The sequence below is a fragment of the Cryptomeria japonica genome, chromosome 3 (genome assembly GCF_030272615.1).
Source record: "Cryptomeria japonica chromosome 3, Sugi_1.0, whole genome shotgun sequence".
NCBI classification, from domain to species: Eukaryota; Viridiplantae; Streptophyta; class Pinopsida; order Cupressales; family Cupressaceae; genus Cryptomeria; species Cryptomeria japonica.
In genome coordinates, this window is record NC_081407.1 from 1,000,878,759 (window position 1) to 1,000,906,193 (window position 27,435).

Here is a 27,435-nt window from a genome sequence, read left to right on the forward strand (position 1 = left end):
TTTTTTGACATTCATTTGCATAATGACAAAAAATTTACAATTATAACATTTAACACCAACCAAACCTATGAGAATGTTGTTGAAACTGATTGTTGTCATGCCCTCTTTTAGTGTAATTTTGGTTCATTTGTTCTCCTTGATCGGAAACCTGTGATTTGAAAGCATTCTCTAAAAAAGAATTGTTATTTCTATTCACTCATCTACAAATAGCTATGACATCCTTGCATTCTTCAATGGCAACTACAATTGCATCAAAATTTGCTAGTTAAACTTCAAAGCACATTTTCTACAATTTTTTATCAGTTAACTGATCTCCAAAGAGATCTAATTTGTTGGTGTAAATAATTATTCATCATGGATATTATTACACTTACTTAAGTTTACTTAGGATAATGCATTTCATAGTAATTTGGATATGAGACACTTGGGTGTTTGTGCCACATTGGGATAGTGTGTGTAGGAGAAATTCCACCTCTTATGGTGTTGATCTTGCTATTACACTATCATATCCACTTATTGTGGAGTGATAATTCCACCTTCGGTGGGTGATCCACCTCATGTGGAATATTATATTATCACACCTATTTCCTACCTACCCTTGTTTCTTATTGAGCCACATGTCATGTTTGTGTGCTCATACATATCCCTAGCCTTGCCTATATAAGCAGGCTCATCTACATTGTATGTAATAACGATAATCCAGTTGATTATTGATCATTTTCTATTGATGAGAATACAGTTTATTCTTATCCCATATTATGTCTCTATCTTGTACATTTCAATGACCTCTTGATCTTGGCAAAATCCAACATGGTATCAGAGCTATTGGAGCTTCATTGATTCGTCTTGAAGAGACATTATTGTGACGTCAAGAGGCAGATCTGAGGAGCATCGTCATTTGGAGGCGTCCTAGACCAGATCCGACCTCACCATTGCGTCCGGAAGGCCATTTCCATGAATTTTGGTTATAAAGTTGGCCTATTTTGGTGAGAAAAAAATTTTCTCCATTTTTGCCTATATCGTACGGATTTCGAAATTTTTTTAATTAATATTCAGAAAAAATTTATTTTTCTTTCTGAAAAATGTTTTGAAAAATTTAAAAATCAAAAAAAAAATCAAAAAAAATTGAAAAGCAGAAAAAGATCAAAAGTTTTGAAAAAGAAATCAAAAAAATTATATTTGTTGGGGGGTCCGCAGACCCCCCGTACCATCCGTACCCCCGTTTCCGCAGGTTGCAGGTTTCCCGCAGAGAACGTCCCTGACCGCTGTGCCATCGTACTCTATCAGCGCCTCCGTGCCAGGTCCTCCACGCCGCGCGTACCCGTTCCGCAGAAAGTACCTGTCGCAAACTGTACCTTCTGCCGCTGACACCCGCAGTGCACCGAAACCCCGTCCGCCGCTCCGCCAGCGCCGCAGCTCCTCCGGCAGCTCCCGTCTCCGGCGCTCGCAGCGGCCTTGGCTCCCTCCGCCGGCGCCTCCCCGCCTCCTCCCAGCCGCGCCGCTCGTCTCTGGCTCCTCCGTCTGCAGCATCCGCCGGACAGAGTTTCGCCACGTCCGCCCTCCGCTCCGGCTCCTCCCTCGCGCTCCGGCTCCGCCCATCCGCCAGTTCCCGCAGACAATCTCCGCCCAGTCAAGTCGATCAGACAGCGCCACGTGGCAAGACACAGAAAACCGTACGACACATCGTTTGCCACGTCAACAGTACGAACGATACAGTCAGCATGACCAGTCATCAATTCCGTACGGTACGGACGTACAGTCAGCACGCCACGCCACCTGTCCGTACGATACGGACGCCCAGCCAGCCAGAGAGGTGAAGTTTTGATGACGGTCATACGGCCGTCAAATTTAACACAGTGTTTTACTGACGTGAGCGCCACATCAGCAGGGTTTGAAAATTTTTGGACCCCCTCTCATTTGCATTTTTGATTTTGCAGTTCAACTTCAAATGGCCATAAATGGCCATAACTTGCTCATTTTTGCTCCTTTTTGGGTGCAATTTTTTTTGAAATGGGCTAGAATTTCGTGCTCTCCGCAGTGGTGAAAGAATTTTTTGATTTTGATGCACGGATTTTTCAGAAAATGCAGTTTTTGGTGACTGTCCCTGAGTAATCCCAATTTTTGCAACTTCAAAGGCTTCGTTTGGGGTCATACGACCTCCTTTTTAGGTGCCGTTTTTTTTGAAAGTGCGTATTTTTTCGTCTACTTTCACATGATGCTATCAGATTGATGTCATTGTAAGTAGAAATTGTACTTTCAGATCTTGGCCTTTTATGGCTCTTTTGGTACTTGTATATTTGCTTGAATCTCAATTAGATTCATTGCACTATTGATTGAAGTCTCTTGTATCTCATTTGAGAAGTTGTAAAATTTGCATCATAAGCCCACTTTGCCTTGTTTTGCAAGTGGCTCATTGTAATCGCACTAAGTATAAAGTGCCAAAATCATCACTTTTGGGGGGGTACTTTGATTGATTGAATTTGGGGGGTGTCTCTTGTGTTTTTGTGCTCTTGTGTTCTTTCCTTTTTGCTGCTATGGGTTCTTCTAAGTTTCCTCTCTTAACTCCACATAATTATGCTACTTGGAAAATTGATGCATGGAGTAAACTTATGGAAAAAGGACTCACTCATTACATTGATGGAACTATTGTTGCTCCAGCTGATCCTAAGGCTGATCCAGTTAGTCACTTAGATTGGCTCACTAAAAATATCATGGCAATTGGTACCTTAAGAAAGTATGTATCAAAGGATCTCATTTTTCATATTGAGAAATGTACTCTAATCAAGGATGCTTGGCAAAAGTTTCAAGACTTGTATGGTCAAGTTGATGAGATTAGGGGATATCAAATTGATAGTGATCTCACCATGTTAGATCCCAAGAACTTTGATACTATACAAGATTATGTCACTAAGGCAAATGAGTTGAGGGCACAACTCAAAGATTGTGGCATTGATAAGAAGGATACTCAATTGATATTCAACTTGATAGGGAAGCTTCCACAAGAATATGCAGCATTTGTTTCTAGTTTCCAAACTCATAGGATGACAATGGGTTCAAGCTACAAAATGCCTACATTTGATGCTTTCAATGAAATGTTGATGATGGAACAAACTAAGTTGATAAGCATGGGCATTCTTAAGGCTTCTTCTAAGTCTCAAGCATTAGTAGCAAATCAAGGGAACAAAGGAAATCAAGGAAAGGACAACTCAAACAAGAAGAAATGGCAATCAAAACCTAAGGACAAAGCACCATCTTCTCCACAACAAGGAGATTCATCTTCTTCCAAGAAAGATAATTCACCAAAGAGAGAGAGACCTACTTGTGCTTATTGTAAAAAGATTGGTCATGAGGAACATCGTTGCCATACTAAGAAGATTGATGAGCTCACACATATCATCAAAAAGCATAACATTGATTTGCCTAAAGTCTACAAGAAGGATGATTCATCAACTTCCACTTCCTCACATTCAAAAGGAAAAGGGCAAGCATTCATGGCTTCTACAAGTGGAAAAACTCACTCTTTTGGAACAAGAAAAGGAAAAGCTCTATGTGCTACAACAAATCATACTTCAGAGAGATGGCTTCTAGATTCAGGGGCTTCTCATCATATGGCATCTTCACAGTCTATGTTCTCTACATTTGAGCCTTGCACCATGCCACAGATTTTGATGGGCAATCATACATACATGGATGTGATTGGGAAAGGATCTATTGACATTGGGGATAACTCCTTCAATGATGTGTTGTGTGTACCCCACTTGACAAACAATCTCCTTTCTATCTATCAAATCACACATGGCGCAACTAAGAAAGTTGTGGAGTTCACACCTGACTCAGTTTTTATTAGAGACATGGAGACTAGAGCTATCATTGCAACTGGGGTGGTTGATCATGCATCTCGGTTATACTCCTTTTCAGATTTTGTTGATGATGATGATTTCACATTTGATGATTCTACACATGTTGATCACACTTATTGTGATGATTCAGATTTTGAGGAGAACTTTGGACACTTGAACATGGGGATTCTCACATGTAACCCCATTCTTGAGTCTTGTACTTCATCTCCTCATATTGATATCACATCACCTATTGCACCTGATGATGCAGATAGTGCGACAGTTTTGCCTTCATGTGATTCAGTGCAGCAGGATATTCATTGTCTTCCAGCTTCAGATTCATGGGATGATTACTTGCCAGATATTGCAGGTTTGTTTGTGGAATCCTACATTGCAGATTTGGGAGACATCATTGATGACATACATCTTCTCTTTGATGAAGATGATCCTTCTTCGATTGTTGCGAGGGCACAGTCTGACCCTCTTGTTCATTCTCTACATGATCATTCTTTCGAGGTTGACATGATTGTGGATACTTATGTACAGCAGTTGGAGGAGGTCTCTTTATTCTTTGAGGAGACACATGAGTCTTTGGACATTGTTCTACATTCATCTTCACTAGATGTTGGAGTTACTTTTTCAGCAGTGTGGCACAGTTTACCATCTTTGGAAGGGGTATCTTTCAGCATCGACATGGGGACACGTGAGCAGTTTTCAGAGATTCCTTTCATCATGAGTTTTCTTCATACATCTTCCCTTCATGATTGGGGAGACTTCATGGATACACCTTTGGTTTTGTTTCTTCCTAAGGGGAGGAATGTTGTTCGACGTTCGTGGAGCAGTTTCTTCATACATCGAGCTTCTATCATTGGTGCAGATTCTTCATTGAGGGAGGATCACAGTTTGACTTCTCTTCTTCTCTCATATGGGGGGGACTTTTTCCTCACATGGGGTTTTGTTCCTCACATACTTCTTTGAGAGTTCTCTTGTATAGCTTTCATCTCTCTTTTGGGGGAGGGTTTTTTCCCATTGGGTTTTTCTCTCTTTCCCCACTTTGTGAGAGATTTCATTGCATTGGTTTGCATGCATTTGCATTTGTGCATGGGTACCTAACATGGCCTCGTAGCCGGGACCCATCTTGCATTGCTTAGTTGCATTGTAGACTTAAGTGCATTCCCCTAAGTTGCACTTAAGGGGGGGTGTTGGTGTAAATAATTATTCATCATGGATATTATTACACTTACTTAAGTTTACTTAGGATAATGCATTTCATAGTAATTTGGATATGAGACACTTGGGTGTTTGTGCCACATTGGGATAGTGTGTGTAGGAGAAATTCCACCTCTTATGGTGTTGATCTTGCTATTACACTATCATATCCACTTATTGTGGAGTGATAATTCCACCTTCGGTGGGTGATCCACCTCATGTGGAATATTATATTATTTCTCCTACCTACCCACACCTATTTCCTACCTACCCTTGTTTCTTATTGAGCCACATGTCATGTTTGTGTGCTCATACATATCCCTAGCCTTGCCTATATAAGCAGGCTCATCTACATTGTATGTAATAACGATAATCCAGTTGATTATTGATCATTTTCTATTGATGAGAATACAGTTTATTCTTATCCCATATTATGTCTCTATCTTGTACATTTCAATGACCTCTTGATCTTGGCAAAATCCAACAGATTACCAACATTCATGACTGATTAATTTGCTAGTTAAACTTCAAAGCAACATTCATGACTGATTAATTTGCTAGTTAAACTTCAAAGCACATTTTCTACAATTTTTTATCAATTAATTGTTCTCCAAAGAGATCTAATTTGATTACCAACATTCATGACTGATTTATAATCTATTTTGATTACCAACATTCATGACTGATTTATAATCTAATCTATGGACTCTGAATCCTTTATTTGTAAATTTTCTAAATTTCTCCTAAGAGTTTGTAATTTAGCTATTTTGACCTTAAACGTTCCCTGATAGACTGTTTCTAGAATCTCCCATGCTTGTTTAGATGTGATTGCTGCTGCAATTGTTGGAAATATAGATTCATCTGCTGCTTGTTGAATTAAAAGCAAAGTTTTTGCATCCTTTTTCCTATTTTCTTTGAGATCATCTTTCCAATTTCTTGATAAGGCTTGATAAGCTGCCTAATCCGGGGATTCTGCAAATCCATTTCTTACGAGATCCCAAACTTCTAACCAGCAAAATAATGTTTTCATTTTTATTGACCAAAACTCATAATTCTTGCCCATAAAAATAGGAATTTGAGGCTAAGGAATTGCTACTGGATGCCATAATCCACTACAGAAATTAAGTCTTCTACTTACAGCAGCTGCATGTGCCTCCTTATCTGCTTCAATGGCCTCCTTTCCATAATCTCCCTTGTTTGGCAGATTTTCCTTGGAGCAACAAATTCTACTTGACTATTACGACAGAAATGATGGTTGGACAGATTTCTTTCAATGACCTTGTTCTCAAATCACCGACTGAAAAGGAAATATTAAAATGTTTGTTTTGAAAGCACCTTGATGTAGACTAATTGAAGTATCATGAGTGAGTGCTTATTTTCAATTCAGCTGGAGTTCTTACCTGAAGCGTTTACTGTCCATGATTGTTGCTCCCATTTGTTTCTATTCCATTGTTTATTTGTGCTAGTTAGTTTGCAATCGTTAATGGTCTATTAAACTAAGATTTAAATCTATTGTTAATGAACAAGCGTGCAGAATATCCTTCCAGTCTACAGATCATGTATAGTTCACAAATTATAAGCAAGTCATCTCAAAAACAATCTGGATTTGTAGAAGTTAATAAAGCGAGGGTTGCAGATTTGCTAAAGATACTAAAAATTGGAAGTACAGTCCAGGTTGGGAAATCTAAATGTGTGCTGAATGGTGCAGTTGTCCTCCTTAGTTGACCCAGTTCCAATCTGGGCTGAACTCAAAGTGATATAGATGACAAATTGCTTGATTATGTCTGTTGTGGCAATGCCAATGACATTGGGCATGTGATGCCCCATTGGATGAGATGGTTTGGAAATATTAAGTAATTAATTTGGTCAGATTAGAATGCCCCCTAATACCTCTAGACTGATTTCACAAAGCAGTCTGACTAGGAGATTCTGGGTAAAATTGACTGATAACCGACCCCTCTAAAGTTTGTGTAGTGTCCAATGATTATGCCAAATGTAAAATGTAATGAAGTGTCCAATTATTATGTCAACTGTAGAATGCAATAAAGTGTCCAATGATTACACCAACCGTACAACTCATACAAACTATAATCAACTTCAAGGACACATTAAGGTAAAGAAATAAATTTTAGAAAATTAGTTATGAAAAATTCTAATTGGCAAAGCTATCATCACATTTGGCTCACTATAATCTATTGTTGATATCATCACCCTTCCAATTGGTTTTTGTCCATGGATACACAAGGACACATTTCTAGCTGCCATCACTACTCTCTAATACTTGACCAGACTGTATTAACCAATATCTCCATTACAAGCCCACAAATGTCCAGATGAATGTCAGTACAATTCGTCTCAGCAAAATTCAATATCACAAACCCATAAATGTCCAGATAGTTTCTACACGCCAATGCCAATACAAATTCACTAAGCAAAACTTAATTCACTTTTGTTCAATAAAGGAACAAGAGCCTAAAATTTGATATGAGAGACTTGAACACCTCCAAATCAATAGAATGATCAAAATCTAACATTGAAAATTTGAAAGAGTTATGTGCACTTTCAATCTCTCCACTCATTCTACAGTAACATACATACTGAAAAATGAAGAGAATAGGAAACAATGGCAAAATTCAGAAAGAACTTCTAGATGCAGAAGAACAAAATTGATTAATCTCAAATTCGATGCACCCGATGATGCGTAAGAATTGACTTGTCTGAGAAAATGATTTTGAAAAGTTGCCTACAGAAACAAAGGAGATAAATAGAGAACGAACTGTTAAGCAATATTTTCTAGAACTAAACAAGATTGAGTAGCCACAGGTGTTATGATAGATGGAGACTAGTACAATTCAAATAACCATTCAATCAAAGATCTGGAGGTTAAGAATAAAATATTAACACTAACAAAACCTGTAAAGATTTTTACGGTTAAAAGGACCAAGAACTAGGAAATGTAAAACAGAAAAATATTTCCCAAAGATCATTGTAAACCATCCCTAAATATTTCCTCACTCAAAAGAAACAGTCAGATGTGTTTTACTTCTTTTTAAGTAGTAAAAGTGAAAACAGAAAATTTATTTATTGGCAATATATATCTGATATACTATGACATACCATAAGACAGATATAGCAGTATTCAACACAAACAAATAGGGTCAATGTAAAGAAGAAACCTAAATAGCCAAGATCTATAAATGAATTAGATTGTAACATTCCAATCATAGACAGTTCCAGGCAAACGTACCATGCCACCTATTCCAATTGATATTCATCAAATGCTTTCTTCAATGCTTTTTGTTTACTATATTATCATGAACCATCTAGGATTGCCATAATCAAAGGTCGTTCTTAACACAGATTGGGAGGAGCCAAATAATTTAGTCTTACTTTTAACATCTGTTGTTATTAAGACTACTGCATATGTATGCGAAAACAATCTCAACCAAAAACAATAATGTCATTTCACCTAAAATATATTCTACTCAAAACTAATGCACTGTATATATCAATATATATGAGAGAATATATACAAAAAACTAACATATATAAAACAAATAAAACTTACTCTTCTCTATGGCCAGACCATTGTTCTTTAATATTTCAGCAACTGTGACAACTGTAGCAATAGCTGTAGCAAATATACGGAAAATTAGTAATGTTCTACTTTTAAGCATTCTGATTACAAATGAAAGTTCAATTTTGAAACACTAATTCAAGAAATATTAACTACTTCACTTTGAATGATGGAAAGAAATGCATTAAATGTACTTAAATCTTATTACTATGATAGTATAAATCTCATTTCATCAAAGATAAGAAGTACATGATAGAGAATTTACAATGCAACTGATCCAATTTGCATTGAGCTTACCCACTTAGGAGGCTTTTGGCATCATTTCGATAAGATGAAAGAACAGCTCTCCAATATTCTACTTGGAGTACGCCTTTTTTCTGCATGGAAGTTGTTCCTCCTCTCTAACCTACTACAGATGTTATTTTGTCCTTGTATTCCTCACTCTCTACAAATGTCCCAAGTCTTCTAGCATAGGGGACACAAAATTTGCATTTTCTTCATCCAACATGGAAGGCTCAAACAAATGTAAGTTCTAGACAAGGATTCTCATATACAGTCTCGTGAAAAAAAACTTACTTCCTTAAACAAATGTAACTTCATTACTATGGAACCTTATCCTTATGATCCTCACTTAAAAGAAGAAAATGACAAAGAACAAGAAAGAAGTTTGATATTACTCTATTTTAGAAGATTATTCAACTTGTCAATCTATTTTGTATATCATTGATGTTCATCATTGCCCTAATCTTTCGCAATATGCATATGAGGGCTTCTCCTTAGATGAATCCCCTTTTGAGGAAGATGTTTAATAAAAATTTGCTCAAATGATGATTGTGTGTTATCTTTTATACGGTGTTTTATTTTTCTTTATTTCTTTTTAGAATTCTCTATTTCTATCTACCCCTTACGTTGACTAGTCATTAATGTGTGTGGCTCAGAAAACTTCATGATTTGCATTTGAATCAATTTGAAGACTGGTCAGTTTTGTGACAGTTAGCCTATTTCTTGATTTCCCGTAGGCTAGGGAGAGGGGACTCCAAAGTTCTTGGAGAATGCACGTTCAGCATTTCAGGATTCCTATTTATAATTTATAACAATGAGCTTTGTGGGCAGGATGGATCGCAATAAAACTTTTAATGTTTTATGGCATTTGGGGTAATCACAAGCTTCTTGCGGAGAAGTTCAAGTTGGCTCAAGTCATCACCCCACTTCCTCAATTTCATCATGGTGCGATCAAAATGAAATATTTAAAATATGCACTTAAGTTTCTAATGTTGAATTGATTAAATATTTGCCTAAGTGTTATATTTTAATAAAGAGATTATGCATCCCCTCAAAAGTGGAGGCCTGGGGAAAAGGACGGAGTTTGCACATGAAAAGCTATTTTATGATTCAAAAAGAACTTTTGAAAGATAGATGCATTACTTTGAATTCGCAATTGGTTATTTCCCTTCCAAAAGCTATAAAAGTAGGTTGAGAGGGCTCATTTGCACATATGCTGATGAATGTTACTATTATGTGAAAGATAGATGCATTACTTTGAATTCGCAATTGGTTATTTTCCTTCCAAAAGCTATAAAAGTAGGTTGAGAGGGCTCATTTGCACATATGCTGATGAATGTTACTGTTATGTTGTCGGATTGAACTTGGGTTCTTCCACAATATTCTAAAAACAAAAACCCTCTTAAGATTTATAGTTTCAAGTTTGAAAGATAATCCCTAGCTAGACAGGTGTGATTTCAATTTCAATTCAGCAAACGGAGTTTCGAATTTTGGTTTCCAAACATGGAGGTATTTGATGTTTTCTAGTTGCAAATATATGGGTGTGATTGAAGATTTTGCTGAGTTATTGGAAGATTTGTGGGTGATTGAAGAAGGGCTCATTTGCTGGGTCATACCACTTCTATTTATAGGCCATACCATAGTTGAAAAACTCGGACTCGGCAGGCCCAATTTTTTTTAAAAACTCGGCAATAACTCAGCAACTTTATCAAACATTTGAAAATACATTTTTTTTAAATATTAATCAAAAACACACATTTACACCAAATTTATAGAACATATACTAATTTCCATGATATATAAATCAAAGTTTGAATTCAATACATAGCATAAACCAAAAAACAAGTGGATTATGCATAAAAAATTAAAAATGACTATTATATTTTGTTTAAAATTTTAATTATAAAAAAATGACTGTCAATATTAAGCAAGAAATGGCTGTACATTATTCTTATGAAATAAATCGATGCTATTAATGAGAAGTATATAGTTATTGGGTGTTGCGCTAAACACCCAAAAGTGTCTCTGTAACGGGTTGAAAAGTGGGTTAAAGATTAGGTTTTCGCAAGTTTGTTTTTTTTCCATTTTTTACTGACAAGTTTTACCCCAATTTCATGCAAGTTTTGGCAATTTAAAGCACAAAAAATTGCAGTGAGTTTCAGAATAACTCGTCTGCGAGTTATTGGGCGATTGACTAGCGGTGATGAAAGACTTGCGAGTCTTTGAAAAAAGCACAGATTTTTTCATCTATGGGCCATACCATCTCTTTGGATGCCATTGAGGGTTCGGGAAGTGTTTATTGCTACTGTTCAGTCCTGAAAGTCATGATTTCATGCCAGTCGTACAGTTTATGGGCAGACTTGTGAGTTTTTCCTTAAGGCCGTACCTTGTCTGCTCGGAGTGAGGATTTGAGGAAGATCCGCTACTGCTCTGGGGGGCACCCATCATTGGTAAGTGACACCTTGGCTTGGCGTATGCATTTTGGCCCTTTTGGGAGTGGACATTTGGTTTGCTGTTAGGCTTGGAGTTGTAGATGTCTCTGCCATAAGTGCTCCAGCTGCAAATATATTCATTTTCGAACCTGTACTTAAGTTCTCAGACACCATTCTGATATAACTCCTTTTACAAGGCATTCTGGAGTAGTTTGGGTAAATTTTGGAGGTGGCATTACAAGCCTATATTCACATTGTGTGTGTTGGATGTAGGCTGGCGGTGTTGCTAGGTGTTTTCATTGCATATCAGACATGTTAGCAGCAAGCTACAGTTGTTTCCAGACCTGCAACTTACTTTATTTCATCTATCTGAGGTATATGTGATGATGAGTGTCTGCATGACTGCTATATCTTTGTCATTTAGTTCAATTTTGGATTGTTGCAGCATTCGTTTATGATATCACAACTTTGTATAAGCAATCAATCCTCTTATTTCGTGTCTGTAATGCATATGAGCTGCCTTGTAATAATTCGGATGGTTATACCGCCAAAAGTTTGTAATTTCATGCATATCATATTGTAAAACTAGATGGTTTACCACCAGTTCTTGTTCCATTTCATGATCCACCATTTTAGTGTTGATAGTTGATACAGACCCTTTTGGCATTGAACAAGCTGGCATATCAATCAATTTGGTTAGAGTCAAGCTCAAACATTCTGCCAATGGCTTTGATTGATTGTATTCATGCACTCCACCCAAAAGGTGTAGATAAGTTCGGCTATGTTGCCTGTGTGCTTTGATTGGCTTGATGCCAATACTTTGTAATTCCATACTTTGAATAGTTGTGTGGTTGGAAGCACCGCATGCTCTCAACTTGCCCATTTGGGACCTAGGCGACCAGAAAAATGTGGTAGGCATTGCATTGTATCTCACTTTCACTTGATGCAATTTTCAAAAAAAGAAAAAGGGGTGGTTACTACAAAAAGCAGATGTAACATGTGCAGCTCCTATACTCAAAAATTGAATATTCACAACCAAGCTTAGATAGCAGATTCAAAATCAATTGTAAATCTTCTTTATCAAGGTTGCAAGCACTTCGTTCCCCTTAAATAATACCATATCGCTGCTTTCTAGGTTAAATAATTGTATGTAATTAGGATATCAACACTAATTTTCCCATTGCAAGAACACACAAGTAGAAAGTACTGAAATCAAAACAAAAAAACTGAAAAAGGTGACTGTTGCTGGACCAATTCTACCCTAGTTGATCAAGCACCAAGTCAAGAAATCAAGAAAATGTTTAAGTGTTCTCTTGTCATGAGGCGTACTTCGGGCCTACTCCCTTTGTCCTTGCATCTTGCCTTCATACCTTGGAGTCCATTGGTCCTTTCTCCTTCGCTTTTCAATCTTAGAAATTCCAAATTTCAGGATTCGGGGAACTAGTCTACTCCTTCCCTCTTTCGGAAGAGGTATCCCGTCTCCCAGAACCCTGGACCTTGAAGCCCGAACTTCCCTTCATTTTCGTATTTCGGGATTCGAGGAACTAATCTACCCCTTCCCTCTTTAGGAAGAGGTATCCTATCTCCCTGAACCCCGAAATCCGAACTTGCCTTCCTTTGCAGATTTCGAGATTCAAGGAACTAATCAACCCCTTACCTCTTTGGGAGGAGGTATCATGTCTCCCCAAACCCGGAAACCTGAACTCCCCTTCCTTTCCAGATTTCAAGATTCGGGGAACCAATCTACCCCTTCCCTTTTGGGAAGAGGTATCATGTCTCCCCGAACCCCAAACTTCCCTTCCTTATCAGATTTTGGGATTCAAGGAACCAATCTACCCTTTCCCTCTTTGGGAAGAGGTATCATGTCTCTGTAAACCCCGAAACCCGGACTTCCTTTCCGAATTTCAAGATTCGGGGAACCAATCTACCCCTTCCCTCTTTGGGAAGAGGAGAGGGAAGGGGAATCCTATCTCCCTAAACCCCGAAACTCGAACTTCCCTTCCTTTCCAGATTTCAGGATTTGGGAAACCAGTCTACCCCTTCCCTTTATAGGAAGAGGTATCTCGTCTCCCCAAACCCCGGAATCTAAAGTCCTCCCTCTCATCCCTTCAGACTCTGGGATTCCCAACTCCTCTCCCTTTGCCGCAATTTCTTGAGGGCTCGATCTTCAATGACAACACTTCCAGATGGCGTGATCAACACTCAAGGCTCTTAATGCTCCACCAACTCTTGCGACTTGCCTACTTTCATTCATGGAGCTACAGGGGCACATTTAATGTTTTTTGCAAGATTGTCATCAAGTATCCAAGGCCATGCTTATTTATGGTTACTTGATGGCCTTCGTGTCAAGTATGCATGCTTTGACTTTGGAGTGTTAGGCAATCTACCTTCTAGTACCTTTCTTCTTGGGATTGCCTTTTCAAGGTATGGATGGGTTTCTTGCACGCACAACCATGTCAAATCTGTGCACTTCCCTACCCCGAACTGACATTCTCTACGCCAGGGTCAAGGTTTCCCCTTCTTCACCATTGGTCTCTTCTCTACGACCAATTTGCTATATATAGGTTGTTAAGCCTCATTGTAAAGAGTTCTCTCCCTGCTAGCTTGAGCTACTTTCTGCTCTTTCATTTCTCCCTACCCCAAATTGACATTCTCTACGCCAGGGTCAAGGTTTCCCCTTCTTCACCATTGGTCTCTTCTCTACGACCAATTTGCTATATATAGGTTGTTAAGCCTCATTGTAAAGAGTTCTCTCCCTGCTAGCTTGAGCTACTTTCTGCTCTTTCATTTCTCCCTACCCCAAATTGACATTCTCTACGCCAGGGTCAAGGTTTCCCCTTCTTCACCATTGGTCTCTTCTCTACGACCAATTTGCTATATATAGGTTGTTAAGCCTCATTGTAAAGAGTTCTCTCCCTGGTAGCTTGAGCTACTTTCTGCTCTTTTATTTCTCTTGGAGCTACTTTCTGCTCTTTCACTTCTCTTGGAGATTTGAATATTTTCTTGCATCTCAGCAACTGTAAGTTTGGCCATTGGCCTGTGAATGAATTAAAATTATCCTTCTTGCCTCTCTTCAACTTATGCATGTTGTGTATGTTTTTTTACCTCATCATAAGTGTATGTCTTGTGGCTTTCTCTCACATATATGTTGTGTTAACTTGTTTTGTGAGTGTGACTTGTGGGAAACTTCTCTTTTGACATTCAGCAAATTCTAACCTCCATTCATGTGTTTGGAGTCATTCATGCAACTTAAGTTTGTGCATCTCCAGAGTATTTCGATTGATTCTTTGTGCCATTTCGAGGTGGGGAGAGGAACGTCTCTTATCTTGGTGCATCACCTCCTTTCATTTTAGGATTTTCGTCTTCCCTTTTCCTTGTAAGTTGTTAGAATAGTTCTAGAAGTAGAATTCAAAGTGTTGGGTTGGTTTAACCAAAGATGAAAAACTCTTAATCGGCAATAAATCTTTTGACCGAAAATTTTTTTAAAATGGGAATTGGGAAAAAATCGGGCAATAAATCGGCAAATTTATCGAACATTTGAAAATATATAATTTCTTAAAATATTCTAAAAAGCACACATATACATTAAATTTATAAATGTTATTTTAGAGTCTATGCTTTGTGACATTTATATTTGTTCAACAAAATGGAGATTATTTTATCTTTATATTAGTCAGGTCTGGGTCTTACGACCTCCATGCTTTGTGAGGAATAAATTTGAAAGACCTAAAACCAAATTGCGTTCGACTATCAAAATCAAAACTCCTGGGGTATTGGCCCCATTGTCCTAGGCTAAGTCACAAAAATCGAATTCCAGTTTGAGTTTGGCAAACAATAAATTCAAATGAAGCTCAATAAGGGTAAAAAAATCAGAAAAAAAATTGGATTTAAATTCGACTTATATAAATTTTATTTTTTAAATATAAAAAATATATTCACAAAATAATGAAAATAGTTTAAAATTGATAAATAGGTTTAGATTTGTTCATACCAAAACATATAAAATTAGTGTAAGATTAAAAATTAATTTAATATCACATACATAATATATATTATATAGTTAACAAACAAATTCACCATAAAAAATAAATTCATAATATATAAATTAAATAATATTAATTTTAAATATATATAATATTATATTTGTTAATTACAAATATTAAAATTTACATATATTAATTTTGGACATAAATAATATTATATTAATAAATTAGAAATATTTAACTATAAATATAATTATATTAAATTTTGAATTATCCCCTACTGTGCAAACTTTGTCATATCCCTGAATCAGTATACCACATTTTTTTTAATGTCATTTTGCCAAAGAAGTTTGGAATTTGTTTGGTATCTCACTTGATAACAATTGTTTTTTTGTTGAAGAGATGGTATTTGGTTATGTTAGAGGTGGCAAGAAATATGCTAATCTTTTCTGGTCTGCTCTCTCCTTGGAAATTTTGTGGATCATTTGGAAATCTAGGAATGATGATGTGTTTAATGGAAAGAGTAGGAACCTCGCCGAGTCTCTTAGGAGACTCATCTGCTACCTTGTTGCTATGCAGGTCACAGTGGTACTAAGATTGGAGGAAGACAAATTTGACAGGTGGCTAAAGAATGAAACTACCCTAGTATTCATTAGAGAGCTCTCACATGGCTTCACTTGGGATCGCATGGGAAGCAACAAGACTCATTTTGAACAAGAAGCCTTCATTGAGCTGGAGCTGGAAGGACTACCCTCCCACCCCTTCAGAGATCAGTTTGCCGAAGGAAGTGTGCTGGTTTGGTGCGAGGGAGAGCTAGGTTGGACTGCATGGCTCCCCCTCGTGGGCGACAACAATGACCCAGATTCCTCCTTTGTGTTTAGCTAGCTGTATACCCCATGATGCATTTTGATGTCTCTCATTTTGTGTAATTTTGTAACTCAGGGCCAATGCATATGATCTTATATCATGACTCGTGATCCCGCCTAATATAGCTCCTGCAATTTATGTTTTAACTCTCTAGCTGGTATCCAGCCAAGACTCTCGAATTTTGTAACTGCTGTTTATATGATGCTTAATACAAAAAATTCAATTTTAATAATTTCATAATCTAATAATAATAAAACTATCGCTTAACATAAAGTTCGAAGCTACATCAAAAGTAAAACTGTCAAATCACTCAATCAATCTAGATCATTGTAGAATCCTTTGCTCCCATATCCCAAATCGTCGAAAGATCACTAGGAAAGCCTGCTGCATAATATCAAAATGCTATTCGGCACAAAATTGAAGACATAATAATTTTAAACTTAGACGGAACCCTAAAACGGTAGAAGATTATCGCAAACTCAGGCGGAACCCTACTGAAATTGCTTTAAAGGCGTTTTTTTTGTGTGTCTCGCTATTTTAACACATAAAAAGTACGTGATTTGAAATCGCTTTGAAGGCGATTTTTTTTTTTCGCATCTCGCAATTTTAACACAAAAAGTTCGCGATTTTAATGGAGATTAAATCATTTGCCCTAATGACTCGCGAAAAATCGAGAATCAAACGATTTTTTCACAATTTTTTCATCTATGGGTTTAACACTTGCACCTTGATGAGAAGAAAGTCGGCCTTCTCCAAAGATTCAACCCCTTGCGCAAGGTCCTACACTTCAAGGTTGTTTCCATGTTTCACAAGGTTGTTGGGTTGATAGCTCAGCAAGAGTGCAAACTTTTGTGACAACAATATAAAAAAATAAAATTCAAATCTTCATTTCTCAATTGCTCGAAATGCAATGGTGAGCTCTAATTTGATTCAAAAAGCACCAAAAGCGGATCTCTCCATTGAAGCTTCAATCTTGAAACCCTCAATCTTTAGAGGACACAACAAAGCTCCAATACCATGTAACATTCAATGAGAATTCAAACACGAGCCAAAATTTAAGTGAATGAAAACAAGTTACAAAGGATACAAACAAACACAAACAATATAGAATGGAAATATCAATATTCTAAGATTGAGGGCATGAAAAGATGCAATACCTTGTATTGTACACAAAAATAAATAAGCATCTTGGATGCATGAATCAAGGAGATGACATGTCCACAAGGTCATGAATTTAACCCAACCACTCCCACCAAGAGGTGAGTTAATTCAGTCTAAGTGAGAGGCAAAGAGTTGAGCCACCAATTGTAGATCGATTTAACTCAATCTAATTAAGACAAGTGATGCTAAACTACCATTAATCAAGGATTGATGAGGTAGTGATGGCACTCGTGTACCTGAAGTCAAGGTGAACACATGAGTCAATGGGGTTTGCCACCAATAATGGAGATGGAGCTTGGGATACAATTGCTACCCAAATATCCTCTGCCAAACGCAGGTAGAGAATTAATTACAGAGAGAAATGTAAGACAAGAAACAACTTCAAGAATGACATTTATTATATTGTAATATATGTAAGATAAGTATACAACATTATAAAAAAATGGCACAAAATTAGTGCAACGCAAAACAAAAGGGATGGCAGAAATTGGTAATCCATAAAAAGTTGCGCAACTCCGAACATAAAACAACTGCAGATATATTTGGCGGTTGTGTCCAATGTGCATCTCCTTGTGATATTGGTGTGTCATCTTTTGTCGATAATGTGGCTGAAGCGTTTGAGAAGACTACAGTTATTGGTAAGGTAATTGGAAGACTCGTGGAAGACTCGTAAGCAACAGCAAATCAAAGATTGGATGGAGGCAAAGAAGATGAATGCAATGCAAATCATTGGTATACATTAAAAAGTGGACAAAAAAATTTAACCCTAGAAATATGACTCCTTGCAAACAACCCTTCTAGATCAGACTATATAATTTACCATTTATTGGTTTGGGGAAACTATTAGGAAGATAGATTCACGTTTAGGGCAAATTCTTGGAATTGACATGGGCAAGGACGATTGGCATTATTCGTCTAAGTTAAAATGATATCAATCCATCCCATTTTCACACATCGCCCCATTGCAAATGGGGACCCCCACTTTTTCCCTTTGCTTAGGGTTTTAGATTAGTTGTCTTGGCTTAGTGTAAGTCTCTTTGTCGTTAGCCTTTGCTTGTTAGGAGGTTGGATTCTATTAGTCACCAAGGTTTCCTTTGAAAGCATGGATAGGTCCTAGGGTTTTGGTATGGCAAAGGTCAGAATTGAGAAATCGATGTCAAGAATTGTTTTCAATAATGTGAAATATTCAAATGATGAAGTGTAAAAAAAATTAGGCTTATCAAAATCTTGGAGGTGAACATTTGACTAAGTCTCAATTTTGCTCAAGTCATGCCCCTTTAAGTGCTTCCTCATCAAACAAGCTGATCTTGTGCAAATGAAAGGGAAAATTCCACCAAGGTTGTGCAAACCAAGCATGAAATGTCGAACAGCTTGTACACATGAGACATTTCCTTTAAGTGCTTCCTCATCAAACAAGCTGATCTTGTGCAAATGAAAGGGAAAATTCCACCAAGGTTGTGCAAACCAAGCATGAAATGTCGAACAGCTTGTACACATGAGACCTAAAATGTCGACATCCTTGTGCAATCAAGGTCTAAATGCCGCCCTATTTTGTGTAAATGAAAGCTTAAATGCCGCCCAACCAAGTTGTGTAATTAAACATAGGAAATGTGCCCTCCTTGTGCAATCAAGCATGAAATTTGCACCTAGGTTTGTGCAATTCAAGGCATGAAAACTCACCCAAGCAAATAGGGCAGGCCTAATTCAAACGTGTAGGCCTAAAATGCAACGAAGGGGCCCTAATTTGAGGCGTGTGAAGGAGAAACAAGCATGAAACATGTGGGGAGAGTAGATAAGTCTTGACCTAAATCATGGCATGTTGATGGATACGTCTTGGCTTAAGTCAAGCGTGTAGACTCAAAGCTGAAGCATGTGGACTTAAATCAAGGCATGAAGGCCTAAGTAAAACATGTAGACTTAAAAGCTAAATCGTGTAAACCTAAATGCTAAAGATGTGACCCAAATCAAAACGTATAAGGTAAGGTCCTGGCCTAAAAATCTGACACGTGTGGATCTAAAGGAGGTTATAAAACGTGACAGATAAGGAGGTCCTAAAGGAAATTCGAATTAAGGGAAGCCCAAGTTGAAGCGTGTAGATCCTAATTTAGGCCTTGACCTATATTCAACATGTTTGTGCATGAAGAGGGGTAAATACAACTTGTGCAAATGAAACATCAAAAGCCGATCAGGTTGTGCAAATGAAGCACAAAATCCCACCTGACCTAATGGAAAAAAGTGATAAAGAGGTTGACCAAGCAAGTTATGCCTGTGCAAATGAAGCCCAAAATACCAAAATCATTGTGCAAATGAAGAGTTTAAAGCCAAATTTATTGTGCGAATGAAGGGTTTGAAGCTGCCTTCATTGTGCAAACCAAGGGCTAAATGCCAAATTAATTGTGCAAATGGAGCACTAAATGCCGACCTCTCCAAGACATTTTCAAGCATCAATGCTAAGTCGGCTATCATAAATGAGGATGAAGCGCTTAAGGAGAGGAAACAAAACATTTTGTTTGCTGAGTCAAGTCAGCCTAGGACTTGAAAAGACACCTCCCTCCTATCAGCACCTATATAAGAGGAGTGCTTTACCTCATTTCAAGCATCAATTTCAAACAACAGGCGATTTTGATTTAGGATAAAAAGCAGAGCAGAGCGAAGTTGAAGGCAGCAATTTTGATCATTTCATTGATCAAAATTTACCCTAAGGTGTTGCGATTTTGTTTAAGGCTTGGACTTGACTTGGACGCATTTTTCATCCACTCTTTGAGGGTGATCTGGGCAGACTTGCACGAACCTTCATACACCATCAGACCTGTAGCACTATCAAGGACAAGGTTAATCAAGATCAGTTCTAAGATCAAACCCAGAAAATCAGCAATCAGACTTCAATCGAACCTTGAAACATCATTTGATCAGACAAAATCAGACATATAGAGATGAAGGACAGGTAAAATTAATATGTACTTTATGATGTTTGATATCCTCTTGGTTGTTTTGCAGGTGAAAATAGGAAGGACTAAAGTGAAGATTGGAAAACTCACCCAAAACATCAAATGCAGATCCTTCAATGCGAATTTAGTACACAGAGCAGAAAAGTGTGAATTTTAGCAAATCCTTGTAGCAGACAATACACAAAAGGGCTGACCTGCGAATTAAGGAGCAGACCTAAGGTTTTCATCAGCACACCTGTGCGAATTGGAAGGGCAGACTTGCGGATCAGATTAAGGAGCTGAGGGTCAGACTATCTGATTTTGGCAATTTTGTATCAGAAATTCAGATTAGGTTAAGGGCCAGCCGTAGGATAAATGGAATAAAGAGGTAAACTCATCAATATGAAAGGCTTGAGGCAACAAAAATTTACACCAAGGTCATTACAACTTCAGTTGTGTGGAGTGGGCAAGCAGCAATGATGACGAATTCAAAGATCATTATCAAGACAATGTTCACATCTCAGCAAGAATTCAAGAGAAACACACCTACATTATAAGGTGCAAACCTGACTGTGTATGAGGTGCAATCAGCTAGTTTACTAAAGAAGATCTGAGCAAGTCAAGGGGTAGGTTCGCCCTCAGGCTTGTGCATAACCACCTACCAGATAGGCCGTGCAGAACTGAGCTTTATATTCACTCAAAGTGAAAGAGTTTAATTTAGAGCAAAAAACAGATCAAAGAAGATGAAAATTGAACCTGGGAGCATTAGAAATCAGAAATCAGACATGTAAACAATTAAGGCTCAGTCCTAAAGGCATAAAAAAATGCGGCCTTAAACACAAAACTTAGACTTGTAATCAGCAATCAGTCAGACCTTAAAGAGACTTGGGAATCAGAAATTTGGCCTAAAGAATGCAAGGATCAGGTCTATTAAAGGAAAAGAAAGTGGATGATAGACAACAATGCAAGGAAAGGAAGGCATTCACACTTCACAAGAAAGAAACACAAGGAGATGAATCAAGCAAAGTCAAGGGCTTGAGAAGCAATTACTAAAGAAAGCAAGAGTTTATTAACAAGCAAGATGACATCATGAAATCAAGAGTTTAGCAAGAGAAATCACCAATGAAGGAGGTGAGTCAGCATCACAAGGAACACTTCAGCAAAGCAAGGGCAAATCAACATAAGGCAAGACAAGCAAGGAAGGATAAGATTTGACTTGACCAAGGTGATGCCTTCATCATCATCACACCAAGCTTGGAGATGCTGAATATCAAGTCTACAATGAGGTGGCATCTTGTCACCACTCAACCGATCAAAGGATTCCATGTCAGCATATCCAGATGCAATGTACCTAATTCACCCATGGAGGCACAAAATTCAAGATACCTAATCTCATTTTCTATTGATTCACATTCAATGAGGAACACATGTCAAATCAAATGTAATTTTCTGATTGGCCAAAAGGAGTTTGTTGTTACAAACCCTAACTAGGGTTTTATTGTTGAATCTTGGCCATTGATTGTGAATCAATCTGAGCCATTGAATTGTATTGAGAGCACTATAAAAGGCTCAGTTTTCTCATTTGTAAAGGGGAATAAGACAAGAAGACAATAGGAGAAGACAATAGTTAGAAAGCAATTAGCTGATAGTTAGAGTAGGAGGAGGAAAACTTGAAGTTGTTGCAAAGGGCTTGTTGGAGTAATACTTAATTTCATCGAAGTTATGGTAAATTTAGTGTTATTTCCACTTGTGGCATGGTTTCTTGTCTACTTCTCATAGTTTAATTGAAGCTCATTGATTATAATATGTGCTTATGAAGATATTTTGATGAACTCCTTGGTTCATACTTTTTGTCTGTAGCTTGCTGATTATATGCTACAGTGCAAAGTTGCAAAGTTAGCCTGAACCTTACACTTCTGTTTAGTTCAATTGTGGTTGCTTATTCAAGTCGCGTCATGTATGGGTATTTGCATGAGTATTCATGATATGAAAACCTTTCTCATCCTTAGAAGATCGCATCAATCTTGTGTAGTTGTTGTTATCATGGCGAAGCAAGACTTGATATGAAGGAGTTTGTCTATCCAAGTAAAATTCAATATTATCTTTGATCTTAGGAGTAGCGTAGTCTTCTTAAACCCTATCTCTTTTGCCCTTTATTTCTAAATCAAGTTAATTTCCACGTTCCAGCAACATCCAAACGTTCAACATTCAAGCATTCAACGTAAGTCCCTTGAATCCAAACCATTGAGTTATGCATACGTCAACACCTGACTATAGAAACCTTGAAGTCATCATGGTTGATCACATCATTTAGCATCCAAGGAGATTTTGATCAAGAGAGGATAGAATATATTTTGTTTAAGATGTGGAAGCAAAAATCACATAGAAGGATGCCCTAAACCTCCGACCAAAAAATGGGTTCGAAAAGAAAAATCTGACAATGCATTACCGGAGCCTATCACAATGCTAGATCAACCGATCTCCCCTCCAAATGACCGGAGCCAGTCACAACGCTAGATCAACTGATCTCCCCTCCAAATGTTGTTGAAGGAAAGCACACATGTTCTTCTAGCATTAAAAAAGGAGAACAATGTGCAAATCGGGTTGAGAGTAAAAGTGGAGAACAAAGACGATGGGAAGTTAACCAGGAGAGATATGGATGCAACACAAGGTCGGGTGAACCAAAAAGTTGCAAAAGAATAAAGGAATGAGATGGAGGGTGAAAATATGGAAGTAAAAGGTGTGCATGGGAGATTCATTGAGGAAGATAATGATTCAGACAATTAGGGTCAGGAAGGCAAATCAGATCCAAACAAACGGGGAATCATAGATCAAAGGAGCATTAGCCAATCAGCTTCAAAGGCTATTGGCAAAATGAAGAGAGGTAAAGGTGAAGGTATGAAATAAGAAAAACAAAAAAAGAGGGGAGGAAGCTATCGAGAAAGGATTCACAAGTATCAATAAGTATATGACAAAACCCAAGGGAGGAAAGCCCTCCCTTGGAGAGAAATGAATTTGTATCATGGAAAATCGAGGGCCTAAACACCCCTGACAAAAGATGCTTGATTAAGCATCACTTAGAAAAAATGTCAATAGATATAGTAATGATGCAAGAAACCAAAATAAGTTTGGAGGATGCGAAAAAAGTTAAGTTTGTTAGATATTGAAAGAGATGTGGTTGGGCCTTTTTCATGATGCTATTGGCTCAATAGACGGAATTAGCATTCTATGCAAAGGTTATAGTGTATCGATAAAATTGGTGTAGTATCAAGCAAATTGGATGGTGTGTCACGTGCTAAGCTTATATTCTAACATTGCTTTCTATTTGTTAATATATATGGACCAATCAAAACCGGGGAGAAATTAGAAACATGGATAGCAATAAGTAACAAATTGAAGGTCATGAGTGGTCAACCTTACATATTGGGTGGAGATTTCAATGTGATCATTGATTTGAACGAAAAAAGCGAAGGACTCAATAAGTTTGATAGGACAATCCAAGATTTCAAGAACTTTGTGGACGAACTAGGTGTAGTAGATTGTGCCACAACAAATGGACTGTACACGAGACTAATAGACATATTGAGTATACAAATATATCGAAAAGACTCTATAGGTTTTTGATCTCTTCGGATTGGCTAGAGAGCTCAACGATAGTGGAGGCAAAGATACTTCCTATTTTTGTTTCTAACCATTTCCCAATCCCTAGAGAACAAAATGGGAGAAAAGCCAACAAATAGCATCTTCAAATTCGAAAGCATGTGGTGGAGACAAGGAAATCTGGTGAATGTCTTGAAGGAATGGTGGAAAGAATGTCAGACAACTAGTACAATAGCTACCAGTTCACTAAACATTGTGATTTCTAAAAGCAAAACTAAAAGTGTGGAGTAAAGAAGTATTTAAAAACATCTTTCAAGAAAAAGAAAGGATAGGGAGCAAGATAGAAACATTAGACAATAAAGTCATTCAGTTTCAAATATATAAGAAAGATTTCAAACTTGAACAATTGAAGCATAACCACAAAGAAGTTCTAGCATGCAAAGAATTGTATTGGAGGATAAGGTGAGAGAAACGTATCTGAAATTAGGTGATGCAGAAATGAAATACTTTCATGCATCCACAAAAGAGAGGCAGGCACAAAACAGAATAGAGGAGATTGTCAGAAATGATGGCACAATGGCTAAAGGTAGAGAGGAAGATGAAAAGGAAGCTATTGCGTTTTTCAGTTCATTGCTAGGAACAAAACCAACGTTAGATCTAAAGCATGTGTTCCGATTCTTTCATGCATACTAGAATGATTACGGAGGCAGTTAATCAAATGTTAAATGCTCCAATCACTTTAGAGGAAGTGAGAACAGCCACCTTTCAACTTCATACAAAAAAATCCCCAGGATCAGATGGATTCCCAACTCTCTTCTACCAAAAATGTTGATCATTTATTGGGTTGGATGTCTAGAAGGTGGTGGAGGATTTCAAAGCTAACAAAAAAATTGTAAAGGATATCAACGTGGCAATAGCCCTCATCCCAAAAAAAACAGTCTGCAACTATTTTGGCAAACACAAAACAATATCTCTATGCAACACAATATACAAAATCATTGCAAAGGTGTTGACCAACCGTCTAAAGAAGACGCTCAACTCGATCATCTCAAAGGAACAAAAAGAATTCACCCGAGGTTGAGAAATAATTGACAACATAATTGTGACTAATGAAATCATTCATATTATGGTTTTAAAAATGATAAAAAGGCATGTGAATATTTTGTCACCAGTGTACCGATGACAAAATATGTATTTCACACACAGCTATGATAAGACAAAGTCTTTCCTCTCATCAAGAGGAGGTTCCCTATTGGAATTTTGGGTGCTTCAACAACTTATAAAAACAAAATTTGGGTGTAAGCTTAGGGCATGTAATTCTCTTTTTTCAGAATTAATGTATTTTCCCTTCACTTGATGATATTTCTTATAACTCAATAAACTTAACACTTAAATAGAACTTCTTGACAAAGATTCTTAATATCTAAACAATCATGTAATCTCAAAGTCTTACGTGAGTGTAATTACTTTGCTAAGCATAATAAAAGATAAATATTTACAAATGAGGTTCCTCCTTTTATAGGAAAAGAAGTTGAGAAAAAGATGGGCACAATTGACTAATTCAACTGCACAGTCCCACTTGACTACACTTCATCAACTCGCTACTCACCTCTCTTGGGAAAGACAGTTTGGGCCTGGGGTTTACTTCGCCCAGCTCCTCGCCTACTGCATAAAATAAAAATGCAACTGCAAGAAAATCATTTTCATCCCTCTGGATTTACTTGGAAAAGGATCAGTCATCCGCCAGAATCTGCAACATTTTCATCATGTAAATCAATATTCACCATCAAATTGTCGGCTTCAAAGACCCAGAATGATGTCTGCAAGATCAAAATTACAATTAGAAAGAAAAATCAGCAGTTCGGGTTTTAAAACTTGATTTGCACTTGGGCAGGCCAAGACTAAACCCGACTTGCATATGAAAGTCTCTTGCAAGTCGGGTTTTAAAATCCGATTTGCAGTTGGGCAAAACCTAGGTTGCATGCAGAAAATGACCTGCACGTCGGGTTTTAAAACCCAACCCGACCTGCAACTAGGGAAGACCTGCAGGTCAGGAAAAATTTCTCGACCTGCCAATAGATAGACCTGCAGGTCGGGTTTTAAAACCCGACTTGCACTTAGGAAAACTTGTAGGTTGGGAAAAATTTCCTGACCTGCAAGAAACTGACATGACTTACGAGATAAGTCAACCGACCTTAGAGGACATGGGCTACGAAACGGACAAATTTCGTAGGGGTTGTCTCACGATTCACGCTAGTTGAAATCGATGACAACAGTAAGCAAGGCATATGACATGGTGGACTAGGGATTTTTAAAGGCAATAATGAAATAGTTTGGATTCAACAATCCCTAGCTAGAAATGATATATTTTTGTATCTTGTCCACTAGAAACTCTTGTTTGGTAAATGGCTCTTTTTGTGGCTTCTTTGAAGCCACAAGTGGACTACATCAAGGAGATCCCATCTCACCATTCTTATTTGTGATTATGGCCAAGGTGATGGGAAGATCTTTTACACAATGGAGGGAAAGAAACATGTGTAGAGGCATTAAGGTGGCTGAGAATGTTAATCCAATCACGCATGCCCAATTTGTAGACGACGCTATGTTATTTGGTGAAGCCAACGTGAAGGAGGCTGAAATTATAAAAGAGGCACTTGAGGAACATTCAAGCTTGTCAAGAAAAATCGGAAATCATTTTCTTTAACACAAAATGGGTAGTTCAAAAAGAATTGCAAACTATCTAAGCTTCCCTATAGCCTCAGTCCCTTCAAAGCATCTAGGAGCACCACTCTTTTTTGAGGCATGCAACTCAAATCACTGGGAAGAAATTATTGAGAATTGCAAAAATAAAGTATCCACCTAGAAGGGCAAATGGCTCTCCTTGGCGAGGAGAATAAGGATGATAAGGTATGTCCTATCTATTGTCCCAATATATGTTATGTCATGTTATCAGTTAACACATAAGACAAAGATCAATCTAGAAAGCTTCCTTAAAAAATTCTTGTCGGAAGGATCAAACAAGGAAAAAAGGATACCTTTAATACATTGGGAAAAAGCATGCTTAACTAAAGTCGTTATATTCCAAAGCAAATACTGACTACAATTTATCCTAGCCAAATTCTGACCATTAGCGATACAGGAGGTTCGACTATGTGGCAATTCCTTTGGAAAAAGAGGAAACTAACTACAACGAACCTCACATGGAAGATTGGTTGATTTTTGGGTAGAATCTTGGAATGGTCATAAGCCCCTTAAAGACATTGAAGGTATTGGGATCCATGTAGAAACCATCCAAGCATTATGTGCATCAAAGGTTGCAGATTACATTACTGAAGTATTGAATGTCGTGGGAGGAGCAATATGAGTGGATTGATGTGACTAAGTTACTGATCCTGGATACACCAAAAATGACAATGCGAGCAGAGCTCAATTAGAGGATATACTCATCATTTCGCAGGAAGATGATATAGTTTGGTGTGGGTCTAAAATGGAAGAATATCAAAATCAAGTATGCAATACAAACAAACCAAAAATGGCCATCAATCCTATATTGGTGTT

At 37.6% G+C, this 27,435-nt stretch overlaps 1 protein-coding gene across 1 annotated transcript in view; it reads right to left on the bottom strand.

The window, feature by feature from the left end:
• LOC131077749 (uncharacterized protein At2g34160) overlaps window positions 1-27,435 on the bottom strand; it is a 70,879-nt gene that overhangs the window by 8,284 nt on the left and 35,160 nt on the right. Inside the window, exon 3 of the mRNA XM_058015297.2 lies at window positions 8,617-8,679. Within this exon, the coding sequence (XP_057871280.1) occupies window positions 8,617-8,679 (63 nt within the window). The remainder of the gene's footprint in view (window positions 1-8,616; window positions 8,680-27,435) is intronic.